The sequence below is a fragment of the Amaranthus tricolor genome, chromosome 13 (assembly GCF_026212465.1).
Source record: "Amaranthus tricolor cultivar Red isolate AtriRed21 chromosome 13, ASM2621246v1, whole genome shotgun sequence".
Lineage (NCBI taxonomy): Eukaryota > Viridiplantae > Streptophyta > Magnoliopsida > Caryophyllales > Amaranthaceae > Amaranthus > Amaranthus tricolor.
Window position 1 is genome coordinate 7,822,726 of NC_080059.1, and position 24,607 is coordinate 7,847,332.

A 24,607-nucleotide genomic window follows, 5' to 3' on the forward strand; every position below is an offset into this window, starting at 1 on the left:
CTTCCATACACACCAAGTGTGTGTACTATATCTCCTTTTTACCATTCATCAAAACATATGCTTAAGGTCTAGTAATCAAGTTGTTAATTCTAACCTTTAAGTCTAAATTTTTTAACACTTTAATTGGTCATGTAACACATGATTTAAGATTAACATGACACAAGCCACTTTGTTTCAGTAGTTAGAAATTTTACCAAAAGCAATAAATTAATCTACAAAATTAGAAATTACGGTCGCAATTAGCACGTACAAAAAGTCGTGTAATCCCGTAGGTAGCCCAAATATGGATTAATAAGGTCACGTGAGATAATTTAGAAGGAAACCCACAAATCCAATTCATGCACATAGCTCTAATAACTAACATGAAATGCAAACTTATTCCCATTATTTTTAACATTGTCATAAAGAATGAAGAATTATTATTTTAGCAAATTGTTAGTTATTAAGGTTTACTTAACTTGGGCTTTGTCCACTTTGATGGTTTCCTTGTATTGATTGATGTAAACAATGAAGCTATTTTGTTAGAGTATGTAATATATTTTGGGACCTTAATCATAAGCTTAAGCTTTCGGTTGAGATGGTCTATGACATGGTATCAAAAGCCAGTGAAACAAGAGGTCACGGGTTCGAATCTCAACCACCCCTCATATAAAGTAGAATATATGAGGAGAGTTTGTGTCGCATCCACACTTTATGTGAGGGGGTGTGGTAGAGTATATAACATATCTTGGAGCCTTAATGTAACATTTGGAAAATTAATAATATTTAGAATTGGGAACTTAAAATAAATATTAAGATTAGAATTTTATTGAGTTAAACATAAAGAAAAGAGAAGTGGTATTGGACTTAAGGATACCCAACATAATAATTCATTTATTATCCCTTGATAATTTATTTTATTTTATTTCCCTAAAATCCAGTTTCTTTCCCCACATGTACCATTCATCATCTTCCCCAAACATAATCTCATTCTGATTTTCGAACCCTACCCAGTACCCCCTCATCCCTTACCTCTTGATTTCGAAACCCAGATCAAGGTGAATCTCCCTCTTTTCGCACATTATAGTAAAGCAAACATTACTCATCTTCAACCTCTGATGCTCGCAAGAAAACACAGCAGACCCTTCCCTCCTTGCCTTCGATTTTGATGAAAATATAGCAGGTATAACAATTTTTTTTTGTGTTCTCTTCTTTCTTGCTTTGGATATTCGAAGAACAAAATCTATCTTTTTCCTTTGATTTTCTGAAAAATAATACAAAAGAACAACATCAGGTATAGTTTCCCCTTCTTTTTTTTAATTTTTGAGCACATTTACTACATTCATCTTCATGTTCCTCTAATTTCGAACCCTAACAACAACCAACAGCAGCGGGCTTCTTGCCTTATTTGGATCCGAAAATCAGCAATTACCTTGTTTCTTGGTCTTCAATACCACACATTACTGGTACAGAGACTTGATTATTATACTTCTCTATTTGACATTCTCACTGAAATTATTGTTGAAATTCAGCAACACAGGTACAATCTTCGTCCCATCTAATTTTCTGATTTGTGAACCAATCCAGAATCTCATTTGCTCGGTTCTTGGCCCTCAAACAGGCGATGTAGAACCCTCCTCATTCCCGGAACCCGAGCCTATACAGCAGCCTACACTACCTGCCAGCTTTCTTTTTAGGCTGAAAGAAGATGCTGGCAGCCTTCTGATTGTGGAATTCCTCCATCTTTTCTGTTGCCTAAAAAGAATTAGAAGGTATATATCCTATTCAATAATTCCATGATTTCTTTCTCACGTTTTCTCTTCTTCCATAGAAATTCCAATTGTGGTTATTGATTATATTTTCTTTATGGGAAATATACTCCCTCCAAACCAATTTACTTGTTCCATTTCCTTATTTGGTAAAGTCTTTTTAGTTGTCCTATTTCTATTTTTGTCAATTTTTTTTTACCTAAATACTCTTGGTTCACACACGTAATTACGAATATACCCCTATATACCTTACTTATCTAACTACCCTTCACTATTTACTAATGGACCCCACACCATTCTTAATAACCGTGCCCAAGCAAATGGGACGTCTAAATTGGTTCGGAGGGAGTATTATTTTAATGTCGTATTACACTCTTGTAACACCCCTGACTTTCCAACCTTTTAAACGAAACCAGAATCGTAAAGGAAGGGAAGAAATTCGGATGTTACATGAAAAAAAGGGAACATAATTAAAATAAACGTTAAAGATTAATTAAAAAGGTGAGTAAGTGAAAATTTCGTCAGCATCTCTGCTGAAAACTGAGGATGTGACAAGAATATATAATTGGATAACATAACTATAATAATCTAAGGCCTTTAATGCTTTCAAGAATATGTCGCGACGGAAAGAATCATCATCGGCTTCTCAAATCATCAACTCTAATGAGGATCGTGGTTCCAGTGTTAACGCATCGATCTGATAGATACTAAAGGAGTATTTTCAATACTATACATCCAAAAACTACGCAGCGGAACTATGGAACATACAAGGAGTCACATGGCTCCATACAAAAGAAATTATACAACCCTAAAAGAAAACTTTACAAATAATATAGAAGCTACAAGCATTAGACAATTTGTACACAATTGTTACGACCGTACTCCGCTCTTTCCCCCAATGCAAAGCAAAAGAAGCTCCTATACCTGTCATGTCAAGCTGTGATCCCTCTGCTGCTCAACATAATGACCATAGTCAGATGTGTCATATCAGGAATATCATAGAGAGTCATGAGCAACCAACAATAAACACATACACGTCAGTAATTAATGAACTTATAACAATTAGAGTCATTGAACAAAACTATAGACAACGATATAGTATGACAATAGCGAGTTTACTAATCAGTCTAAACTCCTCTATTTACTCATAATTTTATCTTTCAAACTACTAATCTCTCGAAGTATATTCAAGGGTAGTGGATCTTTTCTCTATTCATGGCATAGTGACACGGCCAAGGGCGTTATCGGCCATTCGGCGCCCATGGCAAAGTATGAGCTCATGCCCCCTCCAGTTGAACTTGGGTCCTAGCTTCGGGAAAAACTAACACACTGGGGTACTAAACCAATGAAGAGGCCACTATATTGGGGTTTGTAAGGCCCGCATGGTAACACATCGGTCAAGGGGCGGTATCGGCCACCTGGCGCCCAATGACCCAAGCATGCCTATACCCCCCTTACGGTGGTCCCTTCGAACCTTACCTAGGGGACTATAAAATCAACCGAACATAATCCAGTTTAGAAAACTAATCATAAATCAAGGCTCAATAAGTAGGAAATCACTTCGATACCACACACAATCATGGTGCGTTCTCTACTATTTAGAATTCTGTTCTCATAGTCTCCTAATGCTTTCATTTTATTTGCCTATATCACTATTATGACTATACGCTAACATAGTTTACTTTCTGGCGCTCTATAATTCTAATATGATGTATATAATCATGAAATATTGATAATACTTTGTAACGATAAACATGATAATAAATTACTGCGTGTGCATACCTGCAAGCGTCACTGCACGACCACAAGTTACAAAAATCACCCAACTAAGGGTCTATTTTCCCCTTATAAACTGGGAACCTATACAAGTTAAGAATAGAACTTATAAGTTCTCTTAACTACTTTGTCATACCAGCTAGAAACCAAAGTAACCACTATCATCCATTCACGACAAGTTTTCAATTACTTCTAGCACGTACACATCTCATTCAACACCAAGCATAATCGTCAATTCAATAATAACACAAGTTTTTCCATCGACAAAGAATAAAAGGATTATGTCGACTGTTTCATTACACCAACTAACTTTGAGTTATAACGGTTCACATCATCTCGATTCACACTTAATGTTGATGTAGTGCTAATATGATGACAAGGACGAATCTTAAAGTTATCACATTGCAATATCATTTATTATATTCTCCAAGGCTAGCAAGAACTAAAATCAAGACATCATACAAGTAACTTTAATAATTCTCAACAGTTGACACTATGTTCATGGCTTATTACAATTATGTATTTATGATTTTAATAACAACCTAATGAGGTATTAGTAACTCTCACAATTAAATCACTAACAATTAGCAACTACTACTCCCAATTAACAACCAAAATCATTTCTATAGTCAACTATAATCAAAATCATTACTAATTACCACAACAATAATCAACCAAGTCTTAAAACAGCTTATAAGGTTATTTAATTAATCACCACACCACCAAAGTAGCATACAACACACACTACTAGTAATCTCATTTCTAAATCAAACTCTAATTATTTCATGTTCAAAGATAACACTATTTCTATTACCTATGATAAGATTAAACCAAACTAATACACAATCAACACACATCCTATAATTTCTAATCATACTTCAAACCTTAAATCATGAATATGTTCAATTCATCAATCAAACTCTTACTCACAAAAGAATTCAATGAAAAATAACATAAAAATCAACATCACACTCAAAACTTTATAAAACTTTTAATTGTAAACAACAAGAGTCAAGTAGAAGAGGAGGAGATGGCTTACAAGGATTAAAACTAGCAAGAATGGTGAAGAGGTGAATGAGGGTTGTAGTGGTAGTGCATAAGGGCCAAAACTAGCTGGAGAGAAGCCTAAAATCGGCCAGCAGCTGGCGGTTGCTCGTGAGTTGGCTGCCGGCTGTTCAGTGCGAGGGAGGAGGGAAGGGAGGCTGCTGGTTTCTGCCGTGGAGAAAAGAAGGCAGGCCAGCATTTTTGTGGGGCCGTGCAGCAGGCTGGTGGTGGCACGACTGCTCACTAGCGGTGCAAGAGGAGAAGGGAAAAAGAAGGAGAAGGGGGAGGAAGGAAAGTGACGGCTCTGCTTGAGCGTTTAGGGTTTTGTACGGGTATTATACTTGTTATTGCTATTATCATTATTATTATTTTTATTTTTATTATTATGTTTATTTATTTATTTATTTTTATCTCGATTTATTTTCTTGCGAGACCCAACTAAGAAACTCACCTTCGTGGGCTCACACATTTTAATAAAATAATCATTTTGATTCGAACCTCTTTATTTAAGAAATCGTAACTATATTTTTAACTTTTATATATATATATATATATATATATATATATATATATATATATATATATATATATATATATATATATATATATATATATATATATATATATATATATATACATATCGGCACCTGACCCATGTTGTTTTCATCTTTTAGTTTGTTTGCAGATCGGAACCGGTGGGGAACGATGGGTTAGCGGTGATGATTAGAGTTACAGAGATGTTAGATTTTAGCTGAGTAAGTTAGAAGTTTAGTATTGTATTAGGTTTTTGATATAATGTATATTAGACTTGGTTGTGCTGGTTATATTAGACTTATAGAGTATATAATTACTTTTTGTTTTAGTAAAATTTTTGGTTTGCGAATAGCTGAGTTAGTTACGTTAAAGAACTAGTGACTCCTTTGCTCAAGTTTTGGAAGTGTGATTTAAGTTTCTTGGGAAATAAATCCTGTGATAAGTGATGACCTTGTTTATTCAGTCAATGGTAAGTAGGGTTGTTACACTTAACCATAAGCTTAAACTTTTGGTTGAGTTGGTTCTTTGACATGATTAGGGTCTTAACCATAAGTTTTAAGCTTTTGGTTGAAGCCCTAAAATATGTTATATACTCTAACATATTCAACTTGAGAACTTGAGTTTTTTCTAGTGATGATTCTAATTTGATGGTTATTGGTTTCTAATTATATAAATATCTCCTAATTAGTTTAGGTTAGTTATTAAATCTAATATGATTGAAAGAGATTAAAACTTCGCTTCCCATTAGAATTGATCGTCAAGGCACGTTTGCCCCAAAATCTAATGTCTTTACGAAACTCAATTTGCTCATACGAACAAACATAAGTGCTCGCTTGAGCATGGCTTCAATGACTCTAATCATCATCGTATATGATTTACATTCCATGACTTAAAGTGCACATTTAACATTATCTAACTTTTGATTTTGTAAAATCCAAGAATCATAAATTAACTTAGTGGTTGAGGACCTTTGTTTTCACCCTTATGATAAAGGTTTATTGTCACCACTTACATAATATATTAATTTATTTTCCTTTTAGAGGTATGGATTCTCTAAACCTACTCTCAATTGGAAGTATTTTTGTTAAGATTCTATTTTGGCTCCAAATCGTGGATTAAAAATACTTTATTATATACTCTTTTCCTCTTTCTCATTCAATATTTTTATTTTAGATTAAGTCCTCTCATTTTATATAATTTCTATTTTTACACATATTATTTTATTTCAATTTCATCTATTAACTTTAAACTCACTTATAATAATACCAGTAAACAAAACAATTGATCTTCTTTATCTATTATCAAATAACTAAATTTTTCTAAAAAACTTCAATAACCAACCACTTATCTTTGATGTTTATTTAACTTCAACAAGAGATAAGACAAAGACGGTACTATTCATTCGGATTATGTGGATGTAGAGTCGCCAAATTGGGAGATACTATTCCCTATATTGTCTGCGCCTACCTCTCAAAGGTCGCCATTTGTGAGAATCCCAGATTCGTAACCGTAATTTTTCGCTTCTGTTCACCTGCGTTCTTCCTCATGTGATCTCCTCAGGAATCTTTCTGGTTGTGGGGAGTGACGAAATTCATCTCTCCCCAATTTGAAGAAGGTCGATGGATGTTAATGGAAAAACAGAAGATGGAGAATTCCAACCATTGTTATACACCAATTATGATGAAATTGGGTCTTCTCATACAAAAATGGAGGTTAATTTGAGAACCCAATCACTTTCATCGGGGATTCCACACATTGGGTCATCAGATTCAGAGCAACTTCCGAGAACAAAATCATTACAAAGAAGTAAAACAGCTCCAGCCAAAGATATGGCTGCTGTACTCCGTGAAATCCAAGCTAATTTCAAAGCTCAAGTACAGTCTGAAGCCGAACCCGATACCGAAACCGAACCCCAAGATCCCACATCTTCCGAGGAAGAAGATGATGAAGAATTGAAGAGTAGTTCTAAGAAAGAAATGGCGAAACAAGCTGGGATTTTACTGGTAATTTATTTAGTAATGGGGGTTTTAGTGTATGGATTAAACCAAGAACAATTCGCTAAAGGAGTAGAAACTCACCCAGTTGTTGATGCTCTTTACTTCTGTATTGTAACAATGTGTACAATTGGGTATGGTGATATCACTCCACTTTCTCCATTTACAAAAATATTTGCTTGCTTGTTTGTGTTAATTGGGTTTGGTTTTATTGATATTCTTCTTACTGGGGTTGTTAATTATGTGCTTGATCTTCAAGAACAGAACATTCTTTCTGATATTCTTCATCATCAAACCACGACAACAACTACTTTTGCTAATAATGTTAATTCAGCATCAAACAATAATCACAATCATAATCACAATCGACAAAACCATCTTCTGCATTTCCTTACGCTTCGAATTGTTGATGTACAGAAGGGGAGAATGAGGATTCGTCTTAAAGTTGGATTGGCATTGTTTGTTCTAGTGCTTTGTATTGGAGTTGGGACGATTTTCTTGTACTTTGTTGAGGAATTTACTTGGGTTGATGCGCTTTACTTGTCTGCATTATCTGTTACTACTGTTGGTTATGGGGATAGAGCCTTTAATACACTTACTGGTCGTATTTTTGCTTCTGTTTGGCTTCTGGTTTCGACTTTGGCTGTCGCTCGTGCTTTTCTTTACCTTGTTGAGGCTCGAATTCATAAGCGTCAGCGTACCATTGCTAAGTGGGTTCTTCAAAGGGATATTACTCCCCTTGACTTGTTTGCTGCCAACATCAATAACAATGATTTCATCAAGTTTGTTCCTTGCTCTTCTCTCCATTTTGGCTTTTTAAATTGAAGTAGGCTCCATTTTTAGTAGTACTTCATTAGATTATTGCTCATTTTTAGCATGATGCTCACAACTACAATGCCTTTTGTTCTTCACGTTGTGATGATTTAGTTAGAGTATATAACATATCGCGGGGCCTGAATTATCGGCATAAGTTTTTGGTTGAGTCCTTGACATGGTATCAGAGGCCAACGTGACAAGAGGTCACGGGTTCAATTTCAACCACCCCTCCCCACGATATGTTATATACTCTAACAGAGTTATCTCACTCACCAAATATCAAAAGTGGAGTTTAAATGAATGTTTATAGTGTGTATGAATGTATGAAGTAAATATGCAAGTATGTGATGAATAGACATAATGAACAAAGAAAATAAAGACACAAGATTTGCGGTGGTTCTCCAAATTTAGGTGACATCCACCATATCTAGCTAGGATAATAGTAATAATGTATTTGAAGGACAAACTATAGTTTTGAAGGAATTACAATGGAGGTTTTAAGAGAAAGAGAGAAGCTAAGTGGGGAATAAACTTAAGCAATTAGAGAACTATACAAATGAGACTTGGCTTATGAACAAGTGACCTAGGACTAGTGTATCTATAGGGAAACATAGGGCATAGAGGTATCAAGTGAGAAAGACATCAACACAAAGCAAAAATGAGGCAGTAGCTCTCTGGAGGCCTGTGTTCGTTCGAGGATAGGTGTGCTGGCAGGCTTTGGTTGCTTCTGCTCTTTTTGTGCAACGTGTTCCATGGTCCTCAAATCAATGCTCCTTTTTGGCATCCTATACATGTCCTATGTCTGATGCATGCCTTGCTCTCCAAGGATTTAAACCAACCAATGAATATAAGGGACAAGAGTACTAGGTTGATCCACCCTCGATCAATCCCAAGCTATTACTTAGTCCTTTTCTTACCACACTAACACACTTAATTAATTTGCTTGATTAAGTCCTAATTACTTGGTGAACCAAGTCACCTATAATCCTTACATTTCTCTTGAAATTTGAATTAATAGATGTTTATATCAACCTGGTGGACTAATTAGTTTCCCAATGCAGAAACAGTTAGCATTAGCTGTGTTATGAATGGTGTGACTTGAGTGCACATTTGGTGTGTGCATTCATGTAGTGACTCTTGGGATGAAATCCCATAAGTTTGTCATGAATGGGTGTATTAAGTTGAGTCTTGATGATTGTGATTTATGATGGTGATTAAACGTATGGATTGATGAGGTAATGAAGTATGAGTTATTCATGGGAGTTATGGGACTTAATGAAGAAGTGCAAAGGTTTAACTCTTGATGCTCCTAGGATGCTATTTTTGACTCTTCATATACTTGGGGATGTTTCATTATCATTTATTCATAGTTTTAATGTACTTAATATTACTTAATGAGATCTCTCCTATAAATAGAGAGCTCTCATTCACATTGTAATCATCCACAAAATACACCCCAAGCCAAACACTAGCCTATCTCTTCTCTATTGTAATTCTCCATATTTGAGAGTTCTTTGAACTCCTTTTGATAATATAAGAGATACTACACACCGGAGGACGTAGCCTTAGTTGGGTGAACCTCGTTAAATCTTTGTGTCATTTTATTGCTTTATTTTCTCCTACAAACATCGATATTATTGATAGCGTAATTTGTTTGTCACAAAACCTCATACACTCGATCTTGGCAATATTGGAGTTTGAAACACATTGTTCGAACTCTAATTCATCGTCGTTTTCAAGCTGCATAGTATAGGTATTCAAGGAATACACATATCAATGTTTTGTTCAGTATTCAATCACAAAATTTTTATTTCTACTTGTTTGATGATTCAGTTTAGGGTTCTAAGAAGTGATACTAATGCTTGATGTGTAACATCTAGCATACCTTAGAAATTATCTTTATTTATCTTACTTGATTGAGTTTAGTCCACTTTGGTAAAGATTAATGAAATTGGCTGGAAGAACATTGCTTTGAGTTGAGAAACTAACATTGTAAGAAGGATTGAAGCACCTACCAACTAACAATAACATTGCGCTTAGTCAACATGGTAGGCTATCTGATCAGAACGCTAATTCAGCAAATAAGCTTAGACTAATGTAAGCTGGTGGGAAGGGAGGGCCAAGTGGATTATTCATCATATAGTGCATACATCTTTCTAGAACCTGAAAATTTGCCTTGGTGGTTCATGAGAATTGTGAAAATTTGACTTTATAAGGGTATTGCGTATTCTACACACTACAGAAGTAAATGGACATTATTTCACTTCATGAGAATAGTGAAAATTGACTTTATAAGAGGAAAATCTAGTATTTTGAGCTGTCTTATTAAAAGGATTAAATTGAGTTTTTATTTATCTTGTAGTAGAAACAATTTCTAATTTTATTGTGCATGCATCTGGCAATTTCAAGATAAGAAGGACTACTGACTCTCCTTGTTTCATCTTTCACGTGTAGCAAATCAGAGTATGTTATCTTCAAGCTTAAAGAGATGGGAAAAATAGGAGAGCAAGATATATCACAGATTTGCCATCAGTTTGATAAACTTGATACAAATAACATGGGGAGGATAACACTTCCTGACCTATTGCAGAATCGTTCATTGTCCTTGAAAGTGGAAGATTTGCCCTAAAATGCATGCAAGTGAAAAGCTAAAATTGAATCTGCACTGTAGGAGAGGAGTATAATTATGGGTGGAGCAACATTTGTCTTTGTAAACTGTAAAGTCATAGTTTTTCTGTGAAGTTGCTAAAAAAGTTTATCCCTCAAATTATGCATAGATGCAAGACTTGCATATACATTCACATTATAGAATTATTTCCCTTTATAAAAAGAACCATTGTATCTATTGTCACTGCTCCGAAGGACAACAATGAGATCGCATGAAGATGTAAAACATCGTTCCTTTATAGAATGTCTTTCTCATGTATGATTATGATGCTATTTCTTACCTTTTAAACTATTCCACGCTAAAAATGAGTGAGGAGTTGTGTTGTTATGCTTCATCAAAAATTTTAAATCCTTGCCGATGGCATGTGGACTTCAGAAGTGTTTGATGTCATTAAGCATTTTTCTCTGTTGATCTTGGCTTTTGGGTGGTGTATACTATGTTACTTGGACTCGGTACTGATGTTGGATATTGGTACGTGTCCAAGTGTCGGATACGTCTAGATATTCAATTTTATGCCTAAAATGAAGTGTCTAATTGCCATACTAATGTCCAAGCATCAAGGATCCGACACGGGTACGTGAAGCAAAATGAAGAGTCCAAGTAACATAGGGTGTATATTCTGTAAGATTCTAATTGAGTTTCCATTGTTCCGATCCTCTTTTTTTCATACAAAAAAAATTAACAATATGTATAGCTTCATTTCAGTTTGTGGTATCTTTCTTACATAAATTTATTACAGAAACATGATGCTAATATCTGGTCCATTCATTGCAGTAGTCATTTCTGCCTTCTGCTCATCAGCTGCGGCTATAGATACAATATTCTTTAGGGAACAAAATTTCCACCTCAGGTGTTTTTTTACCTTACATTCTGAGAAAATGAGAAGATCAGGATGAGATGATTACCTCTTAAGGAGCTTAGTTTGCCTCCTTTGGCTGTAAGAGCTGTACAGGATGCAGCTTGGCAACCTCATCTGCATGCTTAACAGGTCTATACAAATGTTAGCGGGTGCAACTCATGTTGCCTGATGGGGTACATGGAGCATCCTTGCCTTGGTGACTGGTTATCACTCGAGAGAATGATTTTTCTTAAGAAAAATGGAATGGAATGCTCATTGCAGGAAAGTACTGGAACTTATCAACCTAGGGACTGAGGAGACAATGCAACGATGACCATATAATGATGAATGCCGATGGAACACTTTTCAATTTGGTTCTAATTGTCCTTATGCAATTGGCAAACATTACAGGTATGCACTTAAATTAATGCACTTGTCGTTTCACAATTTTGTTTATTGCTTCATGCTGAAACTCCGTGATACAAGTTGGAAATGTTTGATTCCTTTCTTGGTAGTTCCCAAGAGAGGGATACTGAATCGATCATAGTATAATAGCAACTGTAACGATTCAATTGTCTTTTCTTTGTTTGAGCACTGCAGATCTTTTAGGTTTGTAATGTTTTGTAGAGTTCCATTCATCGGATTGGGAAAATACTTTGCAAGAAGTGATTCGAAATTTAGAACAGGGTTTACAGGTTTCTGTAACAAGCAGAAATTGTGGCATGTATTGATTGTTTAACATGAATATGTTGGCTATGGGCCAAAAAGAGTGGGGTTATTTCTTCGTCAACTTGAATATGCACAATACAAATTAAGTGATCGGGAGCAAGGACTTTAAGAGAGAGAGAGAGAGAAATCTTCTAGATTTACGTGTTGCTTAATGATCTGTTTTACGAAGGCAGTTGACAAATCAAATTGACGTCAATTATTGAAAAATCATCCATCATGAAATAGATCTTTAGTTATCAAAATTGTGTTATTCTCACATCTTCCATGGTGCAATATGGTGCAAAAATATGGTATAGGTTGCGGTTGCGGTAACGGGGTGACGCATTAATCATATCGCCAAATTTCGGCCTAAACCATGAAACATTGATTGAAACAGCTTAAAACAAGGTTTTTTCTCACCTTTACGATACAAGTAATATTGGTTCGGTAAATTTAAAAACCTTTATGATACGACCAGTCGATACGATACGGCCTTGTTTTTGCACAATCTGGTGCAATGCTGATTAGGAGGGATATGAAGTCGTGGGAGATGTCTATCAAGCAAATGAATTGTTTGTTAATTAGACAGATAAAGCAAATGTGCCACAAAGCTTTTTTTGAGAGGATACACTTTAGAGGAAATGAGACTATATTTTATTGCATATAAGTGTGTTTTGGTATTTGGTAACAATGCCATCTAAATTAGATTGAAGTTAGAATTGCAAAACCACAAATGTCCCAGAACCTAATGTCCATTCAGGCTATGTGAACTAAACAACACACCAAATACACAGTAGAGCATGGATTCTTTAGAAATTAGAAGTGGGAGTTTCAGATTATGTTTTTAGGTATTTGGTTAGAATCTCATGTGAATTACTGTGAAGTTAGATTGCATTACCATAGTTTCCACTGTCCAGAACCTAGTTATTAAGCTATCTGTTAACCATAGGTGGAAAATGGGATAGATTTGAGTTTGTTGCTTAATTCATTTCATGAATGCTATGTTTTAGGTAAAGTCAAGATTCAGATTGGCTGAATAACAAAACACCATGGTTGACTTATTCGATTGATCAATATGAATCTCGAGTGATTGGTTGACAACTCCTCCTAGCTCCCTCTTCTCTGTTTTGCAATCTCCTTGCTAAGAAATTGCTTGCTATTAAATCTTTTTTTTGGTTTGAGAGACTGTTTCACAAACATACTGTCTGCTGCTCACACTAAATAATTTCCGGTTATCTTACTTTCTTATCATTTTCTTTTTGTGCGAGATAGCTAGTAATATCCTTGTAATTTTTTTTGTTGTGCTCTTGACTTGTTCATTCTGCGTAGCTTATGAATCTGCAGGCATTTTGCATTGATTTCATAGCGTGCCAAGTGCCAACACATTCTGTAGTAAGTTAAAGCAGAGTCAGTTTGTGTTTTTGGCACAGATGAAAAAATTATTCCTATGTTGAAAGACAATATTGTTGATAAATAACATGCCAATTTCTCAATTCCAAGTGACTCCCACCTCAGTGGATTTGAAAAGGTCGGGCATACGCAACTTTATTCCTTGTGAACATAAAAAAAGAGGCCGGTTCTGGCTAACCTTCTTATCTAATTAAAGGAGTGGTTTAGTCGGCAGGATTTGCAAGGAGAAGGTTTTATTCTTCTATATTGATTTTCCAGATGAACGAAATAAGGTACCAACGTCTTGTGCACGCAAGGCAGAACAACGAAAAAAAAAGAATGTCAAAGCGACACAGATCGTTATTTGATGTGATAAGGTTTGTGGAGTGTGTGTTCATGTGTACCCTGTTTTTGAATGTAAAGCGCAAAGACGGAAAGTGTGGTCACACAACATCGCTAAGCTTGGGGGCCAGGGACTCGAGTGTTCGCAGATTCGAGCTGGGATTTCAAGGTTTCGAGATTTCGATCATATTTCGTTGTGCGTCAACTGATAAGGTGTAGCCGAAATGAGGTCCATCAACCCAGTTGATAGTTGATACATAACATTTCATTCTGGTACAAGAAGTTTCACCTGAACCACCATCAGAATTCAGAAGCACTTCACCAAACATGATTCTGAAAGTTCCCCTTTTGTTTTCTTAAATTATTATTAAATGGTGTTGGATTTGTTACAAGTAAGAATAGAATTGTTAGTTTTAAAAGCTTTTTGATGTTGCTGATGCTGTCATATATGATTGTACCAAACACAGATCTGACTTGAGTTGGAGTGTTTGTTTCGTTTGTTAACCACCTAGAATTCATCTGAGAATGTCAATACTTCAAAGCTTTTGCTTAGAACTTACAATTTGTTAAGTTCCTCATACCCTGATCATAGTTCCTATGAGCAGGATATACTAGATAAGATGATGACGACGATGATTACAAGCTGTTATGTGTTTACACTTTACATGTACTGTTCCCGGTTCTAGAACCTGAGTCGGATTGAGGATCGAGGACTTAGGAGTTGGGACTTAGTCTTCATGACTACTCTCTTCATCCTTCTCAATTTGGTAGAGCAATACAAGAGTATATACTAGAACTAGTACAAGTGGCAAAGGCCCCAACTACCAATTATATATCATTTACTTTGCATCGTAATTTTATAATTTTACTTTTTTTGTTATTTTGATTTTGCTATATTTTTTATTCATTTTAAGTGTTTCATTTCAACTTTATAGTCACCAGTCGTGTTTCGACTTCCCCAAGTTGTATCAGAGCGTATCAAAGTTAAACAAATAGTGTCGGGCTGTTCATAATGTAAACTAATGGTCATAAAAATAAGACAAACAAAAAAAGTATGAAAATATGAACTTGAATAAATTGGTTATTGGATATAGCCCTCCATAATTTGAAGGTAACAAGGGCGAAATAAAAAGACAAGAAAATAAGGCAGAAAGGAAGGGAAAAAGAGGATATGGTAGTTGTAATTAGTAATGGGTGATCAGCTGTAGAGCATTAGAAGCTAAGATTTTTTTGCTTGACAAGACAAAAGACCGTAAAATTAGGGGCCAGTTGAGACATTTCTGTTGTGTTGTGAGCATTGTGCCACACCTGTTAGGACTCCTACATATCATATGATTCATGAAGTATATGGACAACACTTTCTTTTTTCCAACCTTCCTTTTAAGTTTGAAGAGTCTAAAAGAGATGATTAACTGACGGATTGATTAGAGTGACTGATTTAGTTATCCATTGTTTTATAACAATTGATTGAAGTAATAGATTTTTAACATGCTAGGGGAAGCAGTTTTAATTGACTCATAATAAGAAATTTTTTTAACAAATTATTACCAGACACCAACAATAGGTTATTTGACTATCAATACCTAAATAGGTTTAAATTGTCTAATAAATTATTTCGCCAAACTATACTTTGTTTTATAATGTGATAGCTTTTAGAAATAATGCAGCAAAACCAATTAGATAAAGGATATAAAAAAACTAAATTAACATAGTTAAATGTATCTTTTAGAACATTGTTACTACTATAAAAATTGGGTTGTTAAAAGTTTATAATTTTGAATTATGAGATACATATAACTTTTAAGTGTAATATATAAAATAACTAATTATATTATTTAAAATAACATCAAATAAAAATATATCATCAAACTATATATAACAAATGGTTGATTGTTCCATTTTCACATAGTTTCAAAATTTATGAATACATTTCCTTTATATAATTTGAGAAATTATTGTAGTCAGATTTTGTCATTTTCAAAATGAAAGCTATACTAAATACAGGATGGAGATTGGAGAGGTAAGAGTAAAGATACATTCTTGAAAAGCTAAAAATCTCAATTATGTTGATTACACAAAAATCTTTAAAAAAAAAATTCTAAAAAAAATTCCATCCCTCCGCAAAGTTTATAACTTTTTTCATTTTAGTATATTTTACAAAATTATTTCTCACTCATATTTGACTTATCTTTTTATATCATCAGCATCTTTTAAAGACTTTTTCATATTCAGATGTAAGGTCGGAAAATCCCTTATCGACAAGGGAAAAAAAATATTAATTCTTCCTATAGGTGATGAGAATGAAATTCTTGTCACAAAAACAAGCAAAAAACTTTCAACCATTAGATCAACCCACAATTCTCGAACCAGAGTTTCGAAACATTTAAAACACACCAATTCCCCACAATCTTCCCGCCTTTAAGGCTGTAACTCTAAAGATTGAAAGTGTACCCGCCTAAGGAACGTATATATTCTGTATCTTACATCTACATGTGAACAAAAAAAGAAACAAGTAAGGGTTACTGCTAAGATAACTTAACTTGGCTTTAAATCAGCTACCACCCACTTGTACCTGTCATTGTTTGTTCCTTATAAGTTATATTTCCATCTTTTGTCATTCTTCTGATTCGTACCAACACTTAATTTGTTGCTAAATTAAAGAAAATTAAGATCTACTGATATGATTGAACAATGGAAGGTTTTAGTAATGGCGGCAGTTACAGCTTTCTTGGCTTGTTCTGGCTATGGAAACCAGGAGGGAAAATCAGCATTGGGAGATCCAGGGATGATGAATGATGATTTGAGAGTGGCTTTTGAAGCTTGGAATTTCTGTAATGAAGTTGGGAATGAAGCTCCTCTTATGGGTAGTCCTCGTGCAGCTGATTGTTTTGATCTTATTACTGCCAATCAATCCTTCAATTCTCTACCATTTTTCAATAAGAGTAATTACAATATAATCTTCTTTTAATTGTACAAGATTTTCTTTATTTTGAATCATTGTTTTGGTTTTATGGTTTGTTTGATAAATGTCTATTGGTTGGTTGTAGTCGATTAGCGGGAAGTATCGGCTTTGTTATAGTATATAACATATTTTAGGATCTTAACCATCGGTTTAAGTTTTTAGTTGAGTTGTTTCTTTGAGTTGGTATCAGAGCATAATAAGATTCACCTTTGATTTAAAGGGGAATATAACATATCTTGAGTCGTAACCATTAGTTTCTTGACTTGGTATCAGGGCGTGTTAAAGAACATGACATATCTTGAGTCGTAACTATTAGTTTAAGTTTTTGATTGAGTCAGTTTCTTGACAGACTTATAAGTCAGTTATTATTGAGATGTTTTGGATTTGATACAATGCAGGAGGGATGAGAGCGGAAAGTGGAGAAGGGGGATCATCAACATCCATAAAAATCCAGCACAAAGTGAGTGAAGAACAAAACAAGCTTGGTGTAGGGACCCCATTTCCAGGACTAAAAGATGAAGCTCTAACAAACCCAGATCTTTATGCAGCACAAAAAGAACTCTACTTAGGAACACTATGCCAAAAACAGGATGATTCACCCTGGCAATTCTGGATGGTTATGCTTAAAAATGGAAACTTTGACACAACTTCTGGTTTATGCCCACAAAATGGGAAGAAAGTGGGTCCATTTCAGGCACCAGGCAGGTTCCCATGTTATGGAACAGGGTGTATGAATCAACCAGATTTTTACCATCAACCCACTTCATTGTCGAATGGTAATGGATTGGGTTTGGGGACCCTGTCCGGAAGCTTTAGGGGTACTTATGATTTGGGTTCGGATATTGGTAGTGAGATTATTGATGGGATTTCTTATTATGAGGTAATTTGGGAGAAGGAAGTAGGAAAAAATGGTAATTGGGTTTTCAAACATAAGCTTAAAACTTCAAAGAAATATCCATGGTTGATGCTTTATCTTAGGGCTGATGCTACTCATGGTTTCTCTGGTGGGTATCATTATGAAACTAGAGGAATGCTCAAAACTGTAAGTTACCTCTTGCCTTTTTTTTTCATTTTTCTTTAGTTTCTGATTATAATCAGAGTTGTTTGAAATATAACTGTCTTATTATCGTTAATAAAGATAAGACCCGTTTAAATTTCGTTTAGGTGGGAGCAACTTGATGAAATTAGTAATAAAATGAAGTTGTTGGATGTTGATGTCATTATCTTTAGATATGAACAGTAAAAGACTTAATTCTACATTAACATTGTGATTCTTTGACTAAAAGTTATTACTCATTTTCTCTCATTTTACGCCTAGTGTAAAATAGTTAAAATTTAGTGGAGTTGGAAATTGGATTGGAAAATGAGACAAAAAAACAAGTAGAGGATTTAAATAACTAATGAGCGGTTAAGATGAAGAGAAAATATAAGTTTATAAATAAGATTTAAAAAAAATGAGAGCATTGCTAAAAAAAAAAGAGTGCAAAATTAGTAAGATAAATTAAAATGAAAAGCTATGCAAAATAAAAATGTAAGAAAAAGATATTTGTATGAGAAAATAATAATTCACATTGTCAACCGGAAGTTCTTCTCTTGGGAATTCAATGAGATATGAGAAAATATATATTTTTATTTAAATAAAATTGTAAATGATAATTGTGGGTACATATTAATACAACTTGGAAGGGATAATCCCATTTGTCTTAAATTGTGTGTAGATGAAAATCTAGATAAAAGTCACCTAATAAAATATATAAATAATAGAATGTTCCAAATTTCCAATGATCTTAAAAGCAATATAAAAAAAAGAGTTGGTAGGAGAATTTCAATAAAATGGGGCCTAGTCTTAATGGGTGCAGCTTAGATTGTTTAGGACCATCAATAATTTGACTATAAGCTTGTAAGATCCATGTGATTTTCTAAATTCTACCAACAATAAGTTTGCAGAAACCTGCCCCCTGATTTTGGTATCTGCCGTAGATTGGGTTTACCCGTGACCATTTGGATTATTTGTCTAATATAATTAGTTTTTCCTTCTAATAATAGTTCCAGCACATTCTCTCATGTCTAGTAGTATTTCCTATAAGTACAAAATTACAGCAAATCAAAAAAATAAATAAATTTAAGTAAAAAATTGAGCTTTATGAGAAAGTTAAAGAAATTTAAAGATATGATGAAAATTTTTATCAAATATGTGAATGAAAATTGAAGAAAAAGTGTAGATCATGACTAGTACGTAACAATTTCATAAGACGGACTAAAATGAAAAATATACTAAAACTCTGGGGATGAACGGAGTTTATAGAGTAAATGAGCTCTCTAAACAAATGTGGAGTTTATAGAGTAAATAAGCTCTCTCTCACACCTAATAGACGGTCTTTGGATGAGTTCTTTCGTTTTTTATAACATTATTGCGACACAACAGTAGTAGGAGTAGAGGAGGAGCAAAAATTGTCAAATTCTTTGAAAATCCAATGCAATTTCAAAAAATTACTAATATTTTTCTAACAAATTGTATCTTTAAACACTTAACATATACTACGTAATTTAATATTAAGGCACTCAGTTTTTCAGGGCCTTACGCAATCGAACATAATGAACGTACTCAGAACCTCCCATAATTAGAGGAAGCGATAAGCTAAAACGTAATACTTGTAAACCGTCATGAATGCAGCTTCCTGTATCCCCAAACTTCAAAGTGAGAATGCATTTGGATATTAAGCAAGGTGGAGGACCCAAGAGCCAGTTTTACTTGATTGATATAGGAAGTTGTTGGAAAAACAACGGTGATCCATGCAATGGCGATGTACTCACTGATGTAACTCGATATAGTGAAATGATCATCAACCCAGAAACCCCGGCTTGGTGCAGCCCTACTAACCTCGGGGCTTGTCCACCCTATCACATTACACCCAATGACACCAAAATTCATCGGAATGATACTGCCAACTTCCCTTATGGAGCCTACCATTACTATTGTCATCCTGGGAATGCAGAGCATGCTGAGCAACCATCTGATTCATGTGACCCTTACAGCAATCCTCAGGCACAAGAAATACTACAGTTGCTGCCTCACCCTATTTGGGCTGAATATGGGTATCCTACCAAGAAAGGCCAAGGTTGGGTTGGCGATCCTACTACATGGGAGTTGGATGTTGGAGGCCTTTCTAGTCGGCTCTTCTTCTATCAGGTAACCATCTTTTGATCCCACATCGATGAGTTAAAGATAGTGTGCACATTTTGTAAGTCATTGGAGCCCTTCATCCAATTGCCATATGGTTTTGGGATGATATCTTCTTGGCTTATAAAATGTGTGCATCTCGATTTCCCTATAATATGCTGACATTCACAATAAGTCCAGCTCAAATTAGCATTTTATGCCCCCCTTGTTTCAATACGAGTTACTCGTATATTACAACGTTTTGAGACTAACCATTTATGCGTTTTTTAGGATCCTGGAACACTGCCTGCTAAACGAATATGGAGTTCAATTGATATGGGGACTGAAATTTTCGTTAGTAACAAAGATGAGGTAGCAGAATGGACTGTCAGTGACTTTGATGTTATCATCACATCATGAATATACAAGAGACTAATGTAAGGTCTTTTGGGTAAAGTAGCATAAGAATAGTATGTATAATGAAATTAGGTCACATTAAAGATACATAGAGTATACATTAAGTGTTGGCCACACCCAAAAAAGGGGGGCTTCACAATCATAATTCTATTATGGCCATGTCTTTTTCTTTTATTACTAAAACAAATGTGATATTTGCTCCAATGTGAGCCATCTTTTATGAAGGCATTGCCGCGCTCAAGCAAAGGTTCAATAACGTGTTTTTGTCCTAATCAAATAGTTGCGTTGCTCTTTCTTACGTGAGAGCTTTTTTCCTCAAGTGTAACAATCTGACTGAGCCAAGAGCATGGACTAATAAAAAAATGCAAGTCTAGAACTTTTTAAGGTGTGTGTGATTAACTACAATGGACTATTCCAACTATTGTCGTGTGACTTTACAATGCAGTCTTGTTGTAGATATGTTGACAAGCTTCTTCATTAGAAAAGACTTTAGAACGTGTTCACAAGCTTCTTCAACAACGACGATTATACGATGAAGCCTCGTTCTACTTGTAGACCATGTTCTCATGGCCTAGGTTCTGATCAATCAGTCTCATGAGTAGCTCCATCAGTATTAAGTAAAAACAAGTACTTTCTTTGTTTCTTTTTACTTGCAACACTTCTCAATAATATTGACCCACATGCCAACGTACATTTAATATAAGTAAAAATTGAAAAAAAAATTAATAAATTGAAAAACTCTCACATGACTATTTCTTGGTTAAAGACCACTCACTAAACAATGTCAACATATAACTTGTGATATAAAAAAGAGTGAAGTATGTTTGAGCCCTTGTGATCACTTGAGTCCAAAAAAAGTACAACTTTCAAATTTTGTTCTCTTTTTTCCTTTTGCTGTTTAAACTATAACAAGTAAGAAATAAAAGCATAGTTGATAACACTCAAAATTTGGGTAGGTCAATGTTGATTGATTTATTTGTTAGTAGGGTACAAGTACACTGGAGTGTCCATAAACATAGGGTACATGCAATATTTAGACAAGGAGCTTCACCCTCATGCCCATATAACAAAGTGATTGTTACAGAACTAATTAACCTCCTACACACATTATGTTATGCAAGATTAAGGTTGAGAGGAACACCAACAGCCCTTACCCAAGGGGCTCCAGCGAGGAAAACACCAGCCGAGTAGCGTTGGGCTTGAGCCTTATCTAGGACCCTAACACTCTTCCACTTGACCCTCATAGCAGTGTTGGCACCGGGTCCACGATTGGCATACTCGCCATAAAAGGCAGTCCCGATGTTTGCATTTCCAGCCCAAGGTTCATACCCAGCAGGCTGAATCAAATCTCCCATCATATTCTCAAGGAACAACGTCTTGGCATAAGGCTTCCAAGGGCGGCCTAGGTAGGTTTTGAGCTTAAACCTAAGAGGAAAGAGTTCCCTGTCGGGAAGTACCTCACAACCTTGAATTACAATCCCTGTGGGCTCGTTTGCAGACACTCCGCCTTGAGCCGTAAGTAAATTCATTTGGTTAGGATCACACTTCTTGGCAAGGATCCTAGAGTTTTGGATCAAGGTAGCGCCGTTTCCGAAGATGAAATCTATAGTTCCAGCGATTTGACAATCGCGGAAAAATTGGGACCCACCTTGGACATATAGTGTATCTTGAAAGCCATCAAACCAACAATTGTGGAACACAGCTTGAAGCGCATTGACCCTTAAAGCCACGGCTTGATGCCCTGAGGGACCAGCTGTGTTTTGAAAGCCCATATCCTTGCCAAAAAACCCCATACCCTCCACATTAAAGGGAGCCGTCTTTGATGTTTGGAATCCCTTAGCAAAACTCTTACTACCGGTCACCACTGTTCTGGTAGGGCCGTCCCCATACATGAAAACATTAGGTTGTTCCTTTCCGATCCATACATCCTCTCTATAGATACCCGCCTTAACATAAATTACATATCGCCCTTGAATATTCCTCCCTGGATGAGCCTTTAGAGCATCAACGATACTCTTGAACTGGCCACTCCCATCCTGAGCAACCACTGCATTAGGCCTCATCCCAGGTGCAATTCTAGGGGCTGTTACGGCTCCTATGGCACCTCCAACAATTACTCCTTTCTTGTCCTTTCCCTTCTTACCTTTCTTTTTGCCCTTGCCCTTTCCCCTTTTCCGATGGATCCTCTTTTTTCCATGTTTGGCACCTAAAAGCCTTCGATCCGTAGCAGACAACCAAGTAGGATAGCCCTCACCATCGATGGCTATGCCAAGGAGGCGACGACTGCTGCTAAATGTATTCACTGTACAATTAACATTAGCAGAGAGTTCGTTTAATTTGGTTGCATTTAGAGATAGATCCAAGTCTCCAAGAGCCTCATTAAAGGTAGTAATAATATCGACAAGGTTAATAGTGAGCTGAGTTGCATTGAGAACACCATCTTGCATCGTCTTTTGTAGTTCAGGAGCCTCGGCCTCATCGAACTCATCTACACAACTTGTGGAAAAGGTGACTACATCACTAAGCCATAGACGAACATTCCAAACTAAGTCCTTGTGCTCATAAATTTTAGAATCCTCAACTCGTTCAATGGTTCCATTCAGGCGATCTATAGCCAAATTGAAAAGGTTCTTACAACTTTCAATAGCCATTCGAGACCTCTCCGGATTTTTGGTAGCATTAACTTTTGGGACAAGAGTGTCTGTAAGGTCATTGGCCTTCATTATCTCCTGCAAACTCATTCTAATACCGGCATTCACAAAGTCATGAGGGGTAGCAGTTTGATTTTGCGCCACCGAGCCTAAGCTCTTGATACATTCGTCTTTGAATGAGGATCGAGAGCAAAGGGCATTCACCGTCTTCATCGACAAAGAGAGGCTCTCGTCGTCCTTATTCCCATAGTCTACTTTCTGCTTTTGGTGGTGAACCACTGCCACCACTCCTATCACAACCCCAACCACCAAGATGATGGATATTATTAACACCACTACTTTGCTTCCCATTTCTCCTTTCCCCTATAATAGTTTTAATTCCCTTGTGAATTTTAAAGATATATAATTATTAATAAAATATAAATGATATTAATATTTCCTTAACTTTTTATATATATGAATAAATGATCAAGGAATATATTTGATAAGGGAAAGGATTTTATTTTCGAATTATTGTTTCTTTGAATCCATTCAAGCGACACGGAGCCGCAGAAAAGAATTTTCTACCTCCTCCATGTTTTATTTATACACACTATTATTTATATGAACATTTGAAGATCATGTTAAACTTACGATAACCTGTCTTTCCCATCTCCTTAATTTTCTCTAAATAAGGCGATAATTCTTATGAGGTCCCCCATTTTTGTAGTTAAATCTATGGTTCCATGAGATTATGGCCCTTAAAGAATGGGGAATACTTTGTTTTTTGGATGATGATTTCTCTTATTTAGGGTATGTTAAATTTTTTTAGTACTAACAATTTTTTTTTTCCCTATTATCGACATATTTCGTAAAAATTTCTAATCAAAGGAAACTTAATTTTAGGCAGGGGTATTAGTCACCGAACAAGATATATTTTTTATGGAAAAATTATAAGAAACAAACTAATTTATATTTCTATTTGTAAAAAATTATCTTGAGTATATTTTTTTTTACAAAAAACTAACTAATCTGATATATTTCCCTACAAATAACTACCACTTAACGGAAAAAGTTAATTGACCGTTAAATTTGAGGATTTGACTAATTTGAGAGGTTAATTTATTTATATGGCAGATTTCATTAGTACTCGTATTTTTAAATAATTTAAATTTAAAACACATAAATTAACAAAATAAAAATAAAAGATATTTGACGTCAATTTTACCCATCATAATGATTTTTTTTCAAAAACCGAACGTCGCGATTATCCTTATGGGATAACTCTTTCGAAAATACCGTCGAAGCAAATACCGTCGAAGCAAGTACTTATTCGCATATTTTCCGATACGTAAACCGAAAAAGATATTTGATGTCATTTTTACCTATCATAATGATTTTTTTCAAAAAACGAATGTCGCAATTATCCTTATGGGATAACTCTTTCGAAAATCCAATCTAAACACCCTTATGGGATTTTCGAAAAAGTTATCCTATAAAGATAATCACAATGTTTGGTGTTTTGAAAAAATATCATTATGATGGATAAAAATGACGTTAAATATATTTTTCAGTTTACAT

The 24,607-nt window shown here is 35.1% G+C and overlaps 3 protein-coding genes across 7 annotated transcripts; 2 read left to right on the forward strand and 1 right to left on the reverse strand.

Annotated features, from left to right (window-relative positions):
* The first annotated feature begins 6,433 nt into the window (after positions 1–6,433).
* Positions 6,434–14,361, forward strand: LOC130798684 (two-pore potassium channel 5-like). 5 transcript variants are annotated; one of them, XR_009039096.1, is made up of 4 exons: positions 6,452–7,878; positions 10,367–11,201; positions 11,355–11,829; positions 13,456–14,361. XR_009039096.1 is itself a non-coding variant. In XM_057661782.1 (2 exons), exons 1-2 carry the CDS (start codon positions 6,722–6,724, stop codon positions 10,539–10,541), a joined length of 1,332 nt encoding a protein of 443 aa, XP_057517765.1. In that variant the 5' UTR covers positions 6,452–6,721; the 3' UTR covers positions 10,542–14,361. The 5 variants fall into 5 exon arrangements, 1 of the variants encoding a protein (XP_057517765.1); XR_009039098.1 differs by having other exon boundaries at positions 13,471–14,361; XR_009039097.1 differs by having other exon boundaries at positions 10,367–10,799.
* A 1,599-nt stretch (positions 14,362–15,960) lies between these two features.
* On the forward strand, positions 15,961–20,649 carry LOC130798687 (uncharacterized). Its single transcript, XM_057661785.1, has 4 exons — positions 15,961–16,799; positions 17,218–17,861; positions 19,494–20,009; positions 20,271–20,649. Exons 1-4 carry the CDS (start codon positions 16,538–16,540, stop codon positions 20,397–20,399), a joined length of 1,551 nt encoding a protein of 516 aa, XP_057517768.1. The 5' UTR covers positions 15,961–16,537; the 3' UTR covers positions 20,400–20,649.
* Positions 20,650–20,781: 132 nt separating this feature from the next.
* Positions 20,782–24,400, reverse strand: LOC130798686 (probable pectinesterase/pectinesterase inhibitor). The gene has a single exon (XM_057661783.1). It carries the CDS (start codon positions 23,396–23,398, stop codon positions 21,509–21,511), a length of 1,890 nt encoding a protein of 629 aa, XP_057517766.1. The 5' UTR covers positions 23,399–24,400; the 3' UTR covers positions 20,782–21,508.
* Positions 24,401–24,607: the final 207 nt, after the last annotated feature.

Excerpts from the sequence above, each read along its gene's own strand:
- LOC130798684 (XM_057661782.1), top strand. The coding sequence starts at position 6,722 with ATGGATGTTAATGGAAAAACAGAAGATGGAGAATTCCAACCATTGTTA. Across the intron at positions 7,879-10,366 it reads AATAACAATGATTTCATCAA|CAAATCAGAGTATGTTATCT; the intron begins GTTTGTTCCTTG and ends TTTCACGTGTAG.
- LOC130798687 (XM_057661785.1), top strand. The coding sequence starts at position 16,538 with ATGATTGAACAATGGAAGGTTTTAGTAATGGCGGCAGTTACAGCTTTC. Across the intron at positions 16,800-17,217 it reads TCTACCATTTTTCAATAAGA|GAGGGATGAGAGCGGAAAGT; the intron begins GTAATTACAATA and ends GATACAATGCAG. Across the intron at positions 20,010-20,270 it reads GTCGGCTCTTCTTCTATCAG|GATCCTGGAACACTGCCTGC; the intron begins GTAACCATCTTT and ends TGCGTTTTTTAG.
- LOC130798686 (XM_057661783.1), bottom strand. The coding sequence starts at position 23,398 with ATGGGAAGCAAAGTAGTGGTGTTAATAATATCCATCATCTTGGTGGTT.